This window comes from Agelaius tricolor, unplaced genomic scaffold (genome assembly GCF_023055355.1).
Source record: "Agelaius tricolor isolate 1412-34295 unplaced genomic scaffold, bAgeTri1.0.p SCAF_9, whole genome shotgun sequence".
Lineage (NCBI taxonomy): Eukaryota > Metazoa > Chordata > Aves > Passeriformes > Icteridae > Agelaius > Agelaius tricolor.
Window position 1 is genome coordinate 9,362,290 of NW_027269269.1, and position 12,171 is coordinate 9,374,460.

The 12,171-nt window shown below is 35.5% G+C and overlaps 1 protein-coding gene across 1 annotated transcript in view; it reads right to left on the minus strand.

Moving 5' to 3' along the window:
- ARHGAP42 (Rho GTPase activating protein 42) overlaps window positions 1-12,171 on the minus strand; it is a 144,303-nt gene that overhangs the window by 20,820 nt on the left and 111,312 nt on the right. Inside the window, exons 10-17 of the mRNA XM_071434214.1 lie at window positions 9,838-9,947; window positions 8,976-9,054; window positions 8,058-8,097; window positions 6,568-6,630; window positions 4,715-4,789; window positions 3,952-4,036; window positions 2,786-2,844; window positions 1,908-2,013 (exon numbers count right to left, since the gene is read on the minus strand). Coding sequence (XP_071290315.1) covers window positions 1,908-2,013; window positions 2,786-2,844; window positions 3,952-4,036; window positions 4,715-4,789; window positions 6,568-6,630; window positions 8,058-8,097; window positions 8,976-9,054; window positions 9,838-9,947 — 617 coding nt within the window. The remainder of the gene's footprint in view (window positions 1-1,907; window positions 2,014-2,785; window positions 2,845-3,951; window positions 4,037-4,714; window positions 4,790-6,567; window positions 6,631-8,057; window positions 8,098-8,975; window positions 9,055-9,837; window positions 9,948-12,171) is intronic.

Consider the following 12,171-nt stretch of genomic DNA (forward strand, 5'->3'; position numbering starts at 1 on the left):
TATTTTAACTTTGCTGCAAAAGCATTTATAAAGGAACTGAACAGCTAAAAGAAATATAGGAAAGTAATTATGCACTTTGAAATTGGATTTTCAACAAAAGAATGATGAAAACAGGAGGTCGGATTTTTTCCCCAAGTTTTCCCATTTCAATAAAATTAGGCACTTTACCTGCCATTTATCCATTCTTTGAAAAATTTCCACACAGTGGTAGGAAAAAGATGGCTAATGCACTCAGGAGACTAATTTTAAATTCAGTCTCATTAGAATTGCTAGCATAAACAACAGTTGGCAAATTATATGGAAATTAGAAGGGGTGAATTTTATGTTGGAAAGAAAAGTACTGAAGGCATTCAGTGTAAACTTAAGATTACATCTCTATGAAATAAGAATCTCAACAAAGATGAGAAAAGTGAAAGTTAAAGAGAACAATTAAATAAGGGAATACTACAGGTATGCTTTTCTTTGGAATTGCATCTGAGGTCACACTAAGAATAAAGAGAAAAGCAATGAAAAGAAGAAAGCAATCCTTGCCTAACAGTAATTGCACTGACAAATAAGTCTGTTCCTATGCTTATATATTCCTCTAATTTTGAAGCTTCCAGACCAGCAGCTTTTACGAAATTGTTAATCTTTCATTAAATACTTTCACATTTTTGAGGGTTCTGAGGGAGTAGATACTGTATTTTTAAGTTAATTAAACAATTCTGTGAGTAAAGAAACTTTTTTCCAATCTGGCTCTCTATGTCAGCCCAAGTATAAGGAGAGGCAAGGTCTGCATAATCAGGTTTTGCAATGAATGCATTTACAGCAGCTTGCTATAATGCTAGTTCTCCAGGGGCTAAGGACATAATGGGCTAAAACAATTTTTTTAGGGCTAAATGATTTCCTGTCAAAGAAATGTTCAAAGTTCTCATTTCTATAGCAGGAAGCAAAATTGCATTAGGTTCCACTGTAGACAGCCTCTAGCTTACTGCAGCCTGTAGCTCAAGCTGTGATCAAAAAAGCAAAACATCTGGGTTGTAGTGAATTGAATGAACACAACATGGACTCTTCTCATGTCTTCTAAATGTCTGAGTCATGTGAACCTTATCTGAACAACTACTGTTTCACTATTCACATTCCCAGATGACTCATAAATGTACTGATACAGCATCCTAAATCAGAAAGAAAAATACATATTCAAAAGTACTGAACAAATACCAGCAAAAACTAACCAAAGATGTACAGAAACTTAAGAGAATAAATACTTGTCTTTTTTTTTATCTCACAGTCATGCCAAGTGTAATTCTGTGAAAACAAAAGGTCACCAATTTAAAGAAATGCAAAATGTTTTCTATCTGACAATTAAAAATGAAGGGAATATTAATGGAGATTGAAAAGTTGGACATCTATGTAGATATCAAAAATATAAATGAAAATACTTCAAATTAGTGCTTTCAAGTGATACTACACTTCAGACTTGCTAGAGAGAAAAATAAGATCAAACATGAAGAACAGGAATTATCATATCATCTATCTCATTCTATCTCCTTGCTAAGCTATCTCATTTCTAAAATACTCTGGGACTTTGAGACAGATTCAAACCAGTTTTCCGTCAACCTCAGCATAGTGTTATATGTTTCTTCTATTTAATTGGTTATAGGCCCTGTAGTGAAAGCATGAATGAAAACATTGACTAGGTTTATTTCATAAGCATAGTTTGCAATCTTGGTAACACTTAATGTTTTTATTCTGTTTCTACAGAGAGTATTATTCCAGTTAAGTTGAGAACAGCATTTTAGAAATCAAATGTAATTTTGAGTGTCATTGTTTCAACACAGAGAACGGATTAAGCAACACTGACAAATTTAAAGCAGAAATGATAACATCTTACAATAATATCAAAGAGAAAAATAAAAAATAATTACTTGACCAAGTGCTTAATAAGGATGTCCAGCATCTCTCTGTTCTTCTCTGGTAATTTATGCACAAGTGCATGAACTGCCTCAACTCTGTAGTTCTGATCATCTGACTCTATTAAACAGAAAACAAAATTTTGATAAATCATAACATGTGCTAAGAAGTGACTACAAATGGCATCAGTGTCTGTATGCTAACACAAACATGCATTAAGAGAAGCCAAACAAAATTAGCTTTCAAATGCTGAGGAAAATTTGATTATATTTATTACACTGTGAAATCTGTATTTCAAGGAACTCGCCTAAAGCAATTACTATCAATATTGGAACCAACAAATTAATGGCAATATTGACTTGATGTGCCATTTCAGTGAAGCCTAAGATTTAATCTAAGAAATATAGATTAAAATAGCTAAAACTATTTTTTGTCTTTTATTCTTCTAAAGACAAGAGAAAATGGAGAAATATCTTCAAATTCTAAACTGAAGTAATTAGAAAAATTATCTTTGCTATCTCTGTATCCAACTACTCCATTTTTGAAAATGAGTTCACTTTTGTTCTTTCTAATTTCTCAAGGCAAGCTAGGAAAATAGAGGTCCCTAGACGAGAGGGATGAATGTTACAAAATAATTATCAGCCTATATAAAACAAACAAGCAAACATCGAAATGAGGGTTCAAAACTTCATGCAGAAGGCAGTCACACAGAACCACTAAAAAGATCAGAACAAACCACTGAACAGCTTCATCTAGTGTGACTTCTCTGTTTTGAGGGCTGGATCACTGAATATTAGAGCAAGAAGAAAAGTAAAGATAAAACTGAGGAGATTAGGGTTAGAAACAATACTATTTTCATGAAATCATATTTATCATTTTACTTTTTACTTACTAACAGCAACAATGAAATCTTTGTGCAGCTTGAAAGTCATCAGTGGTTCTGAAAGACACCTGGTTGTGAAAAAAAGCAGATTTTAAATTTAAAACAGACTCATAATCTAAGTTTTATGAGTGTGATTATGATAGCCCTCAGCATCTCAAGCACGATGCTCTATTGGTCCTCGGAAATCCAATTCAGTGATGACGGATTACAGGTAGTATAAAACTCAGTCATGTACACTGTCTGAAAATCAATTTGAATTGAATCTGGTGTCACCATGTAAGTTAACAAGGAAAATGTTACTTCATCACAGAGCCTCAATGTTTCCTGTCTTCCATATTGTAGGACAGGAATAAACACAGCTGCAGCAAGGTATAACAGGCTACAGAAGCAACCTTTTGCCCAAGAAAAGGCAAAAATATGATGAAATTTGGGACTGAAATTCTGATGTGAGAGATCTTAAAAGAGTCATCATTTGAAAGGCAGACTGTGAGTTCCCTTACAGACACACACAATTACTGCTTGCTCATTCATGTCCAAATTTGACAAATACAGTAGCAACAATGACTTGGGCTTCTGAAGATGTATTATAAATTTCTTCAACAAAAGCCAGTCTTTTCAATGAAATGTACATGACCATACTGCTACAAATCTTAGGCATGTTTTTCCAGGTTAATAGGGATTTCTGATGCCGCCCTTTCTGAGATGACTTTTATAGGAAATATAGATTTGTAGAAGGCATAGTACACCCACCATATTCTGTCTCTTATCAGCAAAAATGACAGGAGGGGTATTTTATTTGTGAAGATATTAAGAACATAGGATAAAAAAACTATGCTTTTGCTGGGAGTTTCATTCAACCAAAATGTCATGAAATTTTATGGTACACAGCTTAAGGGATTCACAAAGAAAAGACTGAGCACAACATGCTTTGTGGTTAACATAAAAAAATTTAAATAAAAAACATGCAATTGAATTTAAGGCTATATAAGGCAGGATATCTTAAAAAGGCTGAAGGTGTGTATTATTGTACATAATCACAGGAATATTAAGCAGGATAATAAAATACTCATTTATTACCATGGCAATGGATATAAGAAATGTATCCAAGAAATATTAACACGCCAAAGATTAATGGGCCAGAAACCAATACTGAAACTGTGTGGCATCATACTTACCTGAGGTAGTTTTTTAGTCCACTTGTTATTGTTTTATTGTCCCAAATTTCCATATCAATATCCATATCAGGAGGTGATTTAGGGGCTGTTAGGAATTTGAATTAGGATTTTGTTAGTTTCACTTACACATTAACTAGAAAGGTAGCAAAACAGAAGCTACTAGATCAGCCATTTAGCTCAACTAACTATTTATTAGCTAGACTAACCACCAATCTGATCAATTTAAATCTTTTCATCTCTGCCAAATTATAAATAAAAGTAAATTCAGTGCTCATAGTTAGTAATCATAAACATTAACTATGCACTTTATCAAAGTGTTAAGTAAGCCCGAGTCCACAGAGAATTACGAATTCAGTTGTCTTAAACATGCAAACACAAGCATCAGAGAGATCAATTAGCAAGAAAAGTGAAAGACTGGAACAAGTGCCTATTAAGATGAGCCATGATGTGTTATGAAACTAAGCTTTGGAGAACTTGTGGAACAAGCCAAATATCTATCAATAAATAGAACTTTAAAGCCAGAAGAAGAAAAGCATTTTTATTTGTAATTTACTCATGTGTAACATGCAGAAGTGAATACTAATGCACACAAGGAACTACAGATGAGTTACTCATTTTAAGAGTCCAAACTCAATTCAGTGGCAGCCAGCGCACATACAAAATTGTGAATATTGTGACACACTCTTCTGAGCACAGCAGTTGAGGCAAAAGGAATCACAGCAAACACACTGCACAATGACAAAAGTTCACTTCAGATACTTACAAAATATGGTATTCATTAGCTTTTGCACCTTGGAATTTACACCACCTATTCTGTACAGTCCAAGTATTGTAATACCTACATTGGGAAAACAAGTAGATGAAAAAATTAAAAAAATTAAAATATGGTGATTTCAATAGATGCCAATGCATTCTTGGTGTACGTTTTCAAAACATCTAAATGTATTTATGGAAAACTGTACCATTACATTCTTAAGTACTGCTTTACCCTACTGCAACCTCTTGTGGGATATTAAATTCATTCCACTGAGTCCACACCATAGTATACACTAAGCATAATTTTACATTAACAGAACCCTTCTGCATAGAAATGACCCATATTAACAATAAGGTGATGGCTAGGAAAAGTGAAAATCAAGACCCAAAAGCAGTCTAAAAACACATTGCACATGAACAAGTTTATATTGCCTAAATGTCAGTGGAATTACTATGCAACTGTATTTGCTTAGACCACCATCCTTTCAAATAAGATGTGATTGACATTTATATGAAAAAAATATATATATACTGTATACTGTTCTAACATACAAATTGAGAATTTATGCTGCCAGTTAAAATTGCCAGGCCCTTTTTTAAGCACAGCACAGTTTTTAAGCACAGCACAGTTAATAATAACAAATAATGTTAAAGAGTGATATTCAGAATACAGTATTTAGAACATAGAATCACTAGGCTGGAAGACACCTTAAAGATCATTGAGTCCAACCCATGCCCTAAAACCTCAACTAAACCATGGCACTGAGTGCCACATCCAATCTTCTTTTAAACACATCCAGGGATGGTGGCTCCACCATCTCCCCAGGCAGACCATTTCAACACTTTATCAATTTTTCTGTAAAAAACTTTTTTCTAATATCCACAGCTTAAGACATACTTGATTATCTCAGTCACGATTATTTTATTATTTTTAACTGCCTTTTAAAATCAGCAGGGTTTAAATGTCTTCTATTCTCCCCACTTCAAGCCTTAACATTTTAAAATTGCCTACTTTTCCTTTGAAAACAACATTTCTAAATCTGATTTTAGATAACCTAGGTGTTTTGTTTTGAAACCCTCTTTCACCCTCCCTGGCCCAGAAAATAATGCAAGCTCTGAGTCAGCAGTGACTTAACAATGATAACATTGCTGGCTGAGAAACTGAATTCAAGTTGAGCTTAAAGTTGCACAGAGATCACATTTGGATAGAAGAGATCTGCACACTGACAACTCAAGAAAAGGCTATCTCATTTTATAGGTGATGATACAGCCATAACTCTCCATTTAAAACTTACTGTGAGTTGTTAGATACCACCTCATTGGTAAAGTGATCATTACTTCCATTTTTTACATTCCCACTAACAAAAAAGAGTGTTGCTAAACATTAAATGCTGCTAAACATAAAAAAAAAAATTAAAATGTACAACATTACTGAATAAAATTATAGGGGTTACACTCTACAAAAAACCAGATGTACCAGCAAAGAATGTTAACGTCACTTTTAGGTCTTCTGATTTCACACCTGAAAACCAGGTTGGGAACTGAGACTCCCTACAGTTGTATCAAAACAAAAGTCAAGTCACTGCACACAAAGGAACGACTAAAGATGTGTGCAATTGTGTATTAAACTGTCTAATCAACAAGAAACTACAGAAAAAGTTTAAAAATCTCAAATATGTTAAGAACTGTTGCTGGAAATGAAGACAACATTTTGGAGTGGAAAGCACCCAGATATGATAAATCCAAACCAAATAATGGATACACTTCAAAGCACAGATGTAAAACATGTAGAATTAAAAAAAGCCAGATTTTAGAAAAAGTCACAACAATCTAAGACATTATTTATGGTTTAATACACACCTCTTGTTTCTACAGCATGAATACATTTCCTCACAAAGTTGAAACCCGCTTCATTTAAGAACACTATAAAAAAAAAGGGTAATTACTCTCCAACATCAATATACAAAATATTCTGTTTAGCTACACTCCTGCACTAATCAAGGAGGGCTAATACATGGTTTCCATTACATTATAAGACTTGTTCAGTAATATGTTCTTTGTAGATACATCCATAGCATTCACAACCCATCTTTGGGTTCTGTACCATTAGAAACTCAATATTCAACTGTCTTTCTCAGCAATCAGTAGCCTCTCTAAAGATACAGTTGAAAGCTGCTGAGCAAAATGCTTTTAAGAGTCCAGGACCTATATTATGAACAGATTCATTGCTTTTAATATAACAATGTTCTTTCTTCCTTGCCTATGCACATAATCACTCATAAAATGGTAATGTAGAAGACCAATCCTTGTTACTGAGTTTAATCAGTCATCCTATTTCAAGTGAATGTACTTCTCATTAATGTTGCATCTTCAATACCCACTGCTCTAACTACCTAAATAATGATCTGATCTTAAAACAGCATATTTGTCACCATTAAAATAAACACCATCATAAAAAATAACAGATAGTGGCTTAAATTTCAGATTTTCTGAGTCTCAAATATACCTCCAATGAAGATGTATGTCCAAATTTTACCAATCTATTTCTCTGAGATATATTATTTGAATTAGTTTTATATATTTGTGTTAACATACGATAACAACTAATGTGTTAACACAGGGTTAATACAATTATGCACACAAATCTCATGGTACCTTTAAACACACTAATTTTGTTACTCAGTGTATGTCTAATAGGTGCATATACACCTTAAACTAAAAAGATGTGATGGACCAAGGCAAGTTGTATGAGGTCCAACAAGGCCAAGTGCTGGGTCCTGCGCTTGGGTCACAACAACCCCAGGCAGTTGTGGCTGGAAAGATGTCTAAAAGATAAGGACTGGGAGTGCTGGCAAACAGCTGCTGAACATGATCCAGAGTGTGCCCAGGTGGCCAAGAAGGCCGATGGCATCCTGGCCTGGATCAGCCAGGTGTGGCCAGCAGGAGCAGGGCAGTGACCGTCCCCCTGTACCCAGCACTGCTGAGGCCACAGCTCCAATGCTGTGCTCAGTTCTGGGCCCCTCAGTGCAAGAGAGACATTGAGGGGCTGGAGCGTGTCCAGGGAAGGGCAACGGAGCTGGGGGTGTTCAGCCTGGAGAAAAGGAGCCTCATCACTCTCTATGTCCATCTGAAAGGAGGGTGCAGCCAGGTGGGGTCAGCCTCTTCTCTTAAGTAACAAGCAATAGGACAAGAGGAAATGGCCTCCAGTTGTGCCAGGGAAAGTTTAGATAACCAACAAAGTTACTCCACAGCAACAGAACTAAAATAAAAAAAAATCTTTCTCCCACACATATCAAGGAACTGTAACATTACAGAAATCTAGCAAGATATGACAACTCAAAAAAGCTTACTTTCTTCCTTTTTGCTAATAATGGCTGGCAGTGTGTAGATCTGTAAAAAAAAAAAAAGAGCAAAAACACAAAAACCAATCAAACAACAACAATGCAATAGAACAATGTTTGTGCTTTAAATCCTTTATTGCCAGGTTTGTGAGGAGTTGCAACATGCTATGTACTAGATTGCTGCTAGGGAAATTCCAAGCTTGCCTTTCATGATCTCTTGACATTTACTGCTCCAGCACACAGCTGGGTTAACAGCTCTGTGCTACCACAATGCAACTAATACATTGGAAATCAGATTTACTGAGACCAGATGAGTTAGATTTCAAACCAGCTTGTGATTATAATTCCTGTACTCGTTCAGGCCAACAAGGAGCATGTAAAAACACTCATGAAGTTCATAAAATGGATCAGCCGCTCTTTTCCCATCAGATACAGGTCTGACATCAGCCTCATTCAGTGACTACTTTAAGAGCATACAAATAGTGGGAAGAAAACTCAGACAAGCCTGTCTCTCAGTAGCTTTCAACATGTGTTTCTGCTCTCTGCAATGCCATTTGAGATGGTACTAATTGTTTACTCTATGAAAATGCCCAAAAGATGGATGTTGTTTACCACTGTAATAACAATCATTTCACATATATTATCTGAACCATGAACCCTATTAGACAATATGCTATTGTGTTACTTAAAATAGTATTAATTTAAATACCCTAACATAAAATAATGATATATATAAATGTAGGCTTAAACTAATAGATCTACTTTTCTGCTTTGTAGTTATCTTCACTATGTACTTGCATTAGTGTTTCACAAAGAAAACAACTCTATTTGTTGGTATTGTGACTGAGTATCTGAAATGTATACTAGCTTCTTTCTGTAATATGTGATCTAGAAAACTGTAAAATGAAAATTAAAAAATATCCTTACTGGTTCCTTTCCATCCATAGCTTCAAGCCAAAGTTTTCGGTTGGATTCTGAAAAAGCTTGTAGTGTGATGATTCCAGGTCTGTCAAAAACACACATTCATTGAAGTTACTGTTTTTCTCTAACAGTATCCAAAGTCAGAATCCACATATATAGTGATGTGAATATAGAAAAGACAGACAGAAGTTAGAGGAAGTTATATCAGAGCTTCTGATATAACAGAATAATTTTAGGTATAAAATACATCTTTTTTTTTAAAGTTTGCTAACAGTCATAAAACATTTTTTAGGAGAACTACTACAAAATTGAGTCAATTTATCATATTTTAACACAAAAATTAATTCAAGATTTCTCTTTATTCCCAAGATTGGAAAAAAATACTTCTACAAATACTGCATACCTGTATCTTAAATACAGGAAATCTATTCTCAGGTATCTGATATAATTATAATATCCAGGAGTAAGTGGAAAAAAATTGTGGACATAATTTTCAAGAAAAAAAAAAGTACTACTATACATTTCTGAAAGTAATAGAGTTTTTTACAGAATATACTTATTAACAAGTATTTATAAAATATTAATAAAAATATTTATGATCTGTTTCTAAAAGAGGATAGTCAGTTTTGCTACAAGTTCCATAAGAATCCATGCTGTATCTGCATGCAAACATAATGTAGTGAAGACAACACATATTCTGTGTAGTGAATTTAATTAGAAAACCGGGTTTGAAAAAAGAAGTACTAAGTCTTGAAAGCCTAGTTTGTCTGTTTACAAATATATTGGTAAACATGTGTTCCTACTACAGGAGTAATTATTATCTATTGGTTGCAATTATTTTCAAATCGTTAACAAAATGGAAACAAACCTCTCAAACACTTCAATATCGAAACAGAAACGTTTGTCAATTGAATCTGTCTTTCTCCTGATGCAAGATTTTAGCTTGAACATTTCTGGTGAGCTTGTGACAAGGCCGTTCTATAAAACAACAAAATGGAATTAGCACAGGCAATACACTTATACACCTTGGCTTCATCCTAAATTTAACTGAATGAACAGTCCAAAGAACATGTCTTAACATAGGGATTAAAATTCTTTAGGCATATTTACAGTATTTTTCGATATATTAAGACTACATTTAATAGCTTTCTGTCTTATATTTGTTACTTAATCATTGTATTTCAAAAAATTCCCTAAATTCAAATCTTACAAACACCTGTGTATATAACTTGATTACATGCATGTAAGGATGAAAATTACATAGTTCTGCCAACTCTCACATGCAGATAAACAGATTTCTGAAGAATAAAGCTGACTAACTCTCAACTCTGGCCATGATTGTGAGACCTTGCTATAATATTGGCAAGGCTGACACAACTGGGGATTCTGAGGAATGGGAGGAAGCAAATGTCACTCCTGTCTTCAAAATGAGCAAGGAGAAGGATTAGAATCATAGAACCATTCAGGCTGGAGAAGGTCACAACTAAATCATCTACATATCTTTTAAAAATTTTCAGGGTTGGTGACTCAGCTACTTCCCTGGCAGACAATTTCAATACTTGACAACCCTTTTGGTGAAGTAATTTTCTGTAATACCTACCTCCCCTGATGCAACCTGAGGCCTCACAACTTATGGGGAACTATAGGCTAGTCTGCATCACCTTTATCCCTGGGAAGGTGATGAAGTAAATAATCATGGAAAGCATTTCCAAACATATTAAGAACGGAAAGGTGACTGGAAGCAGTCAGCATGAATTTAATAAAGGAAAAATCACATAGGATCAACCTGATAGCCCTCTACAATGTGTGTTGGATGGCTGACTGTATGATGGAAGAGCAATGAATATTGTTTATCTCAACTTCAGCCATGCTTTCAACACTACATCCTGGGCTGAACACTGCCTGAACTACTGAACTCACAACAGAAGTCCAGCTGCAGCCAAGCACTAGTGGTATGCTCATGAGGTCAATTCTGTTCAGCATGAATAGCAGTTAGCCCAGGCACCAGGTCAGGATGAGACTGACAGGATAGAGAGCAGCTTGGTAGAAAAGGAATTTCAGGTTCTGGTGGGCAACAAGATGACCATGAGCCAGCAATGTGATATTGCTGCAAAGAAGGCCACCAGCCTCCTGGGATACATCAGGCAGGGTACTGCCTGCAAGTGGAAGAAAGAGATCCTCACCTTCCATCCAGCACTGGTGAGGGACACCTGGAATGCTATGCCCAGTGCTGGGCTCCCTGGTAAAAGAGAGGCAGTGATGTGCTAGAACAAGTCCAGCTAAAGGCTACCAAGGTGATTAGGGACTTGGAGCACAACTATCTGCAAGGAGGCTTTGTGAGGTGGGGCTCAGTGTCTTCTACCATGTCTTCAGTGAAAGAACATGAGGGAGAAGCCTTAAGTTGTGCCAGGGGAGGTCCAGGTTAGATATTAAAAATAAAATTTTCACTGGAAGAGTGGTTTGGCATTGAAATAATTAACCAGGTGGAGTCACCATCTCTGAAAGTGTACAAGAAGAGCCTGGATGTGGCACATGGGGATACGATTTAGGGGTGATTGTGGTGATGCTACACTGATGGTTGGACAGATGATCTTGAAGGTCTCCTCCAACCTCAAAGATCCTGTGATTTGTCATATGAGGAGATGCTGAGAGACCTGAGACTGTTTGGTCTGGGGAAGAGGGATCACATCAGTGACTAATCTACAAATACCTAATGGGAAGGAAAGTAGGCTGAGTCAGATTCTTCCCAGTGGTGCCCAGTGGAAGGGTGAGAGGCGACGGGCACAAACTCAAATACAAGTAATCTGTATTTGAACTTAGAGAAAGTATTTGAACTTTAGAAAAAGTTTTTTATGGTGGTTGAACACTGGAACAGGTTGTTCATAGACAGCTCCATCCTTGGAGATATCTAAAACCTGGCTGGACACACACCTCACCAACCTCTTCTGGTTGACCCTGAATTGAGTTTATATTAGAGACTCCAGAGCCCCCTTCCAAACCTAATCTATTGAATGATTCTGTGCAAATGTGATAAATTTAATATGCACTTACAACAACCACATTAGAGAAGTTATTTAATAAGTGATTTAAATATGTTTCTAATGAAATATTAATTGAATATTTATCCATGCTATATGATACATGCACTGTTTCATCTACGAGAACAGCCTTATCTCTTTGCATTTTTTCTTTTAGTAGTTCC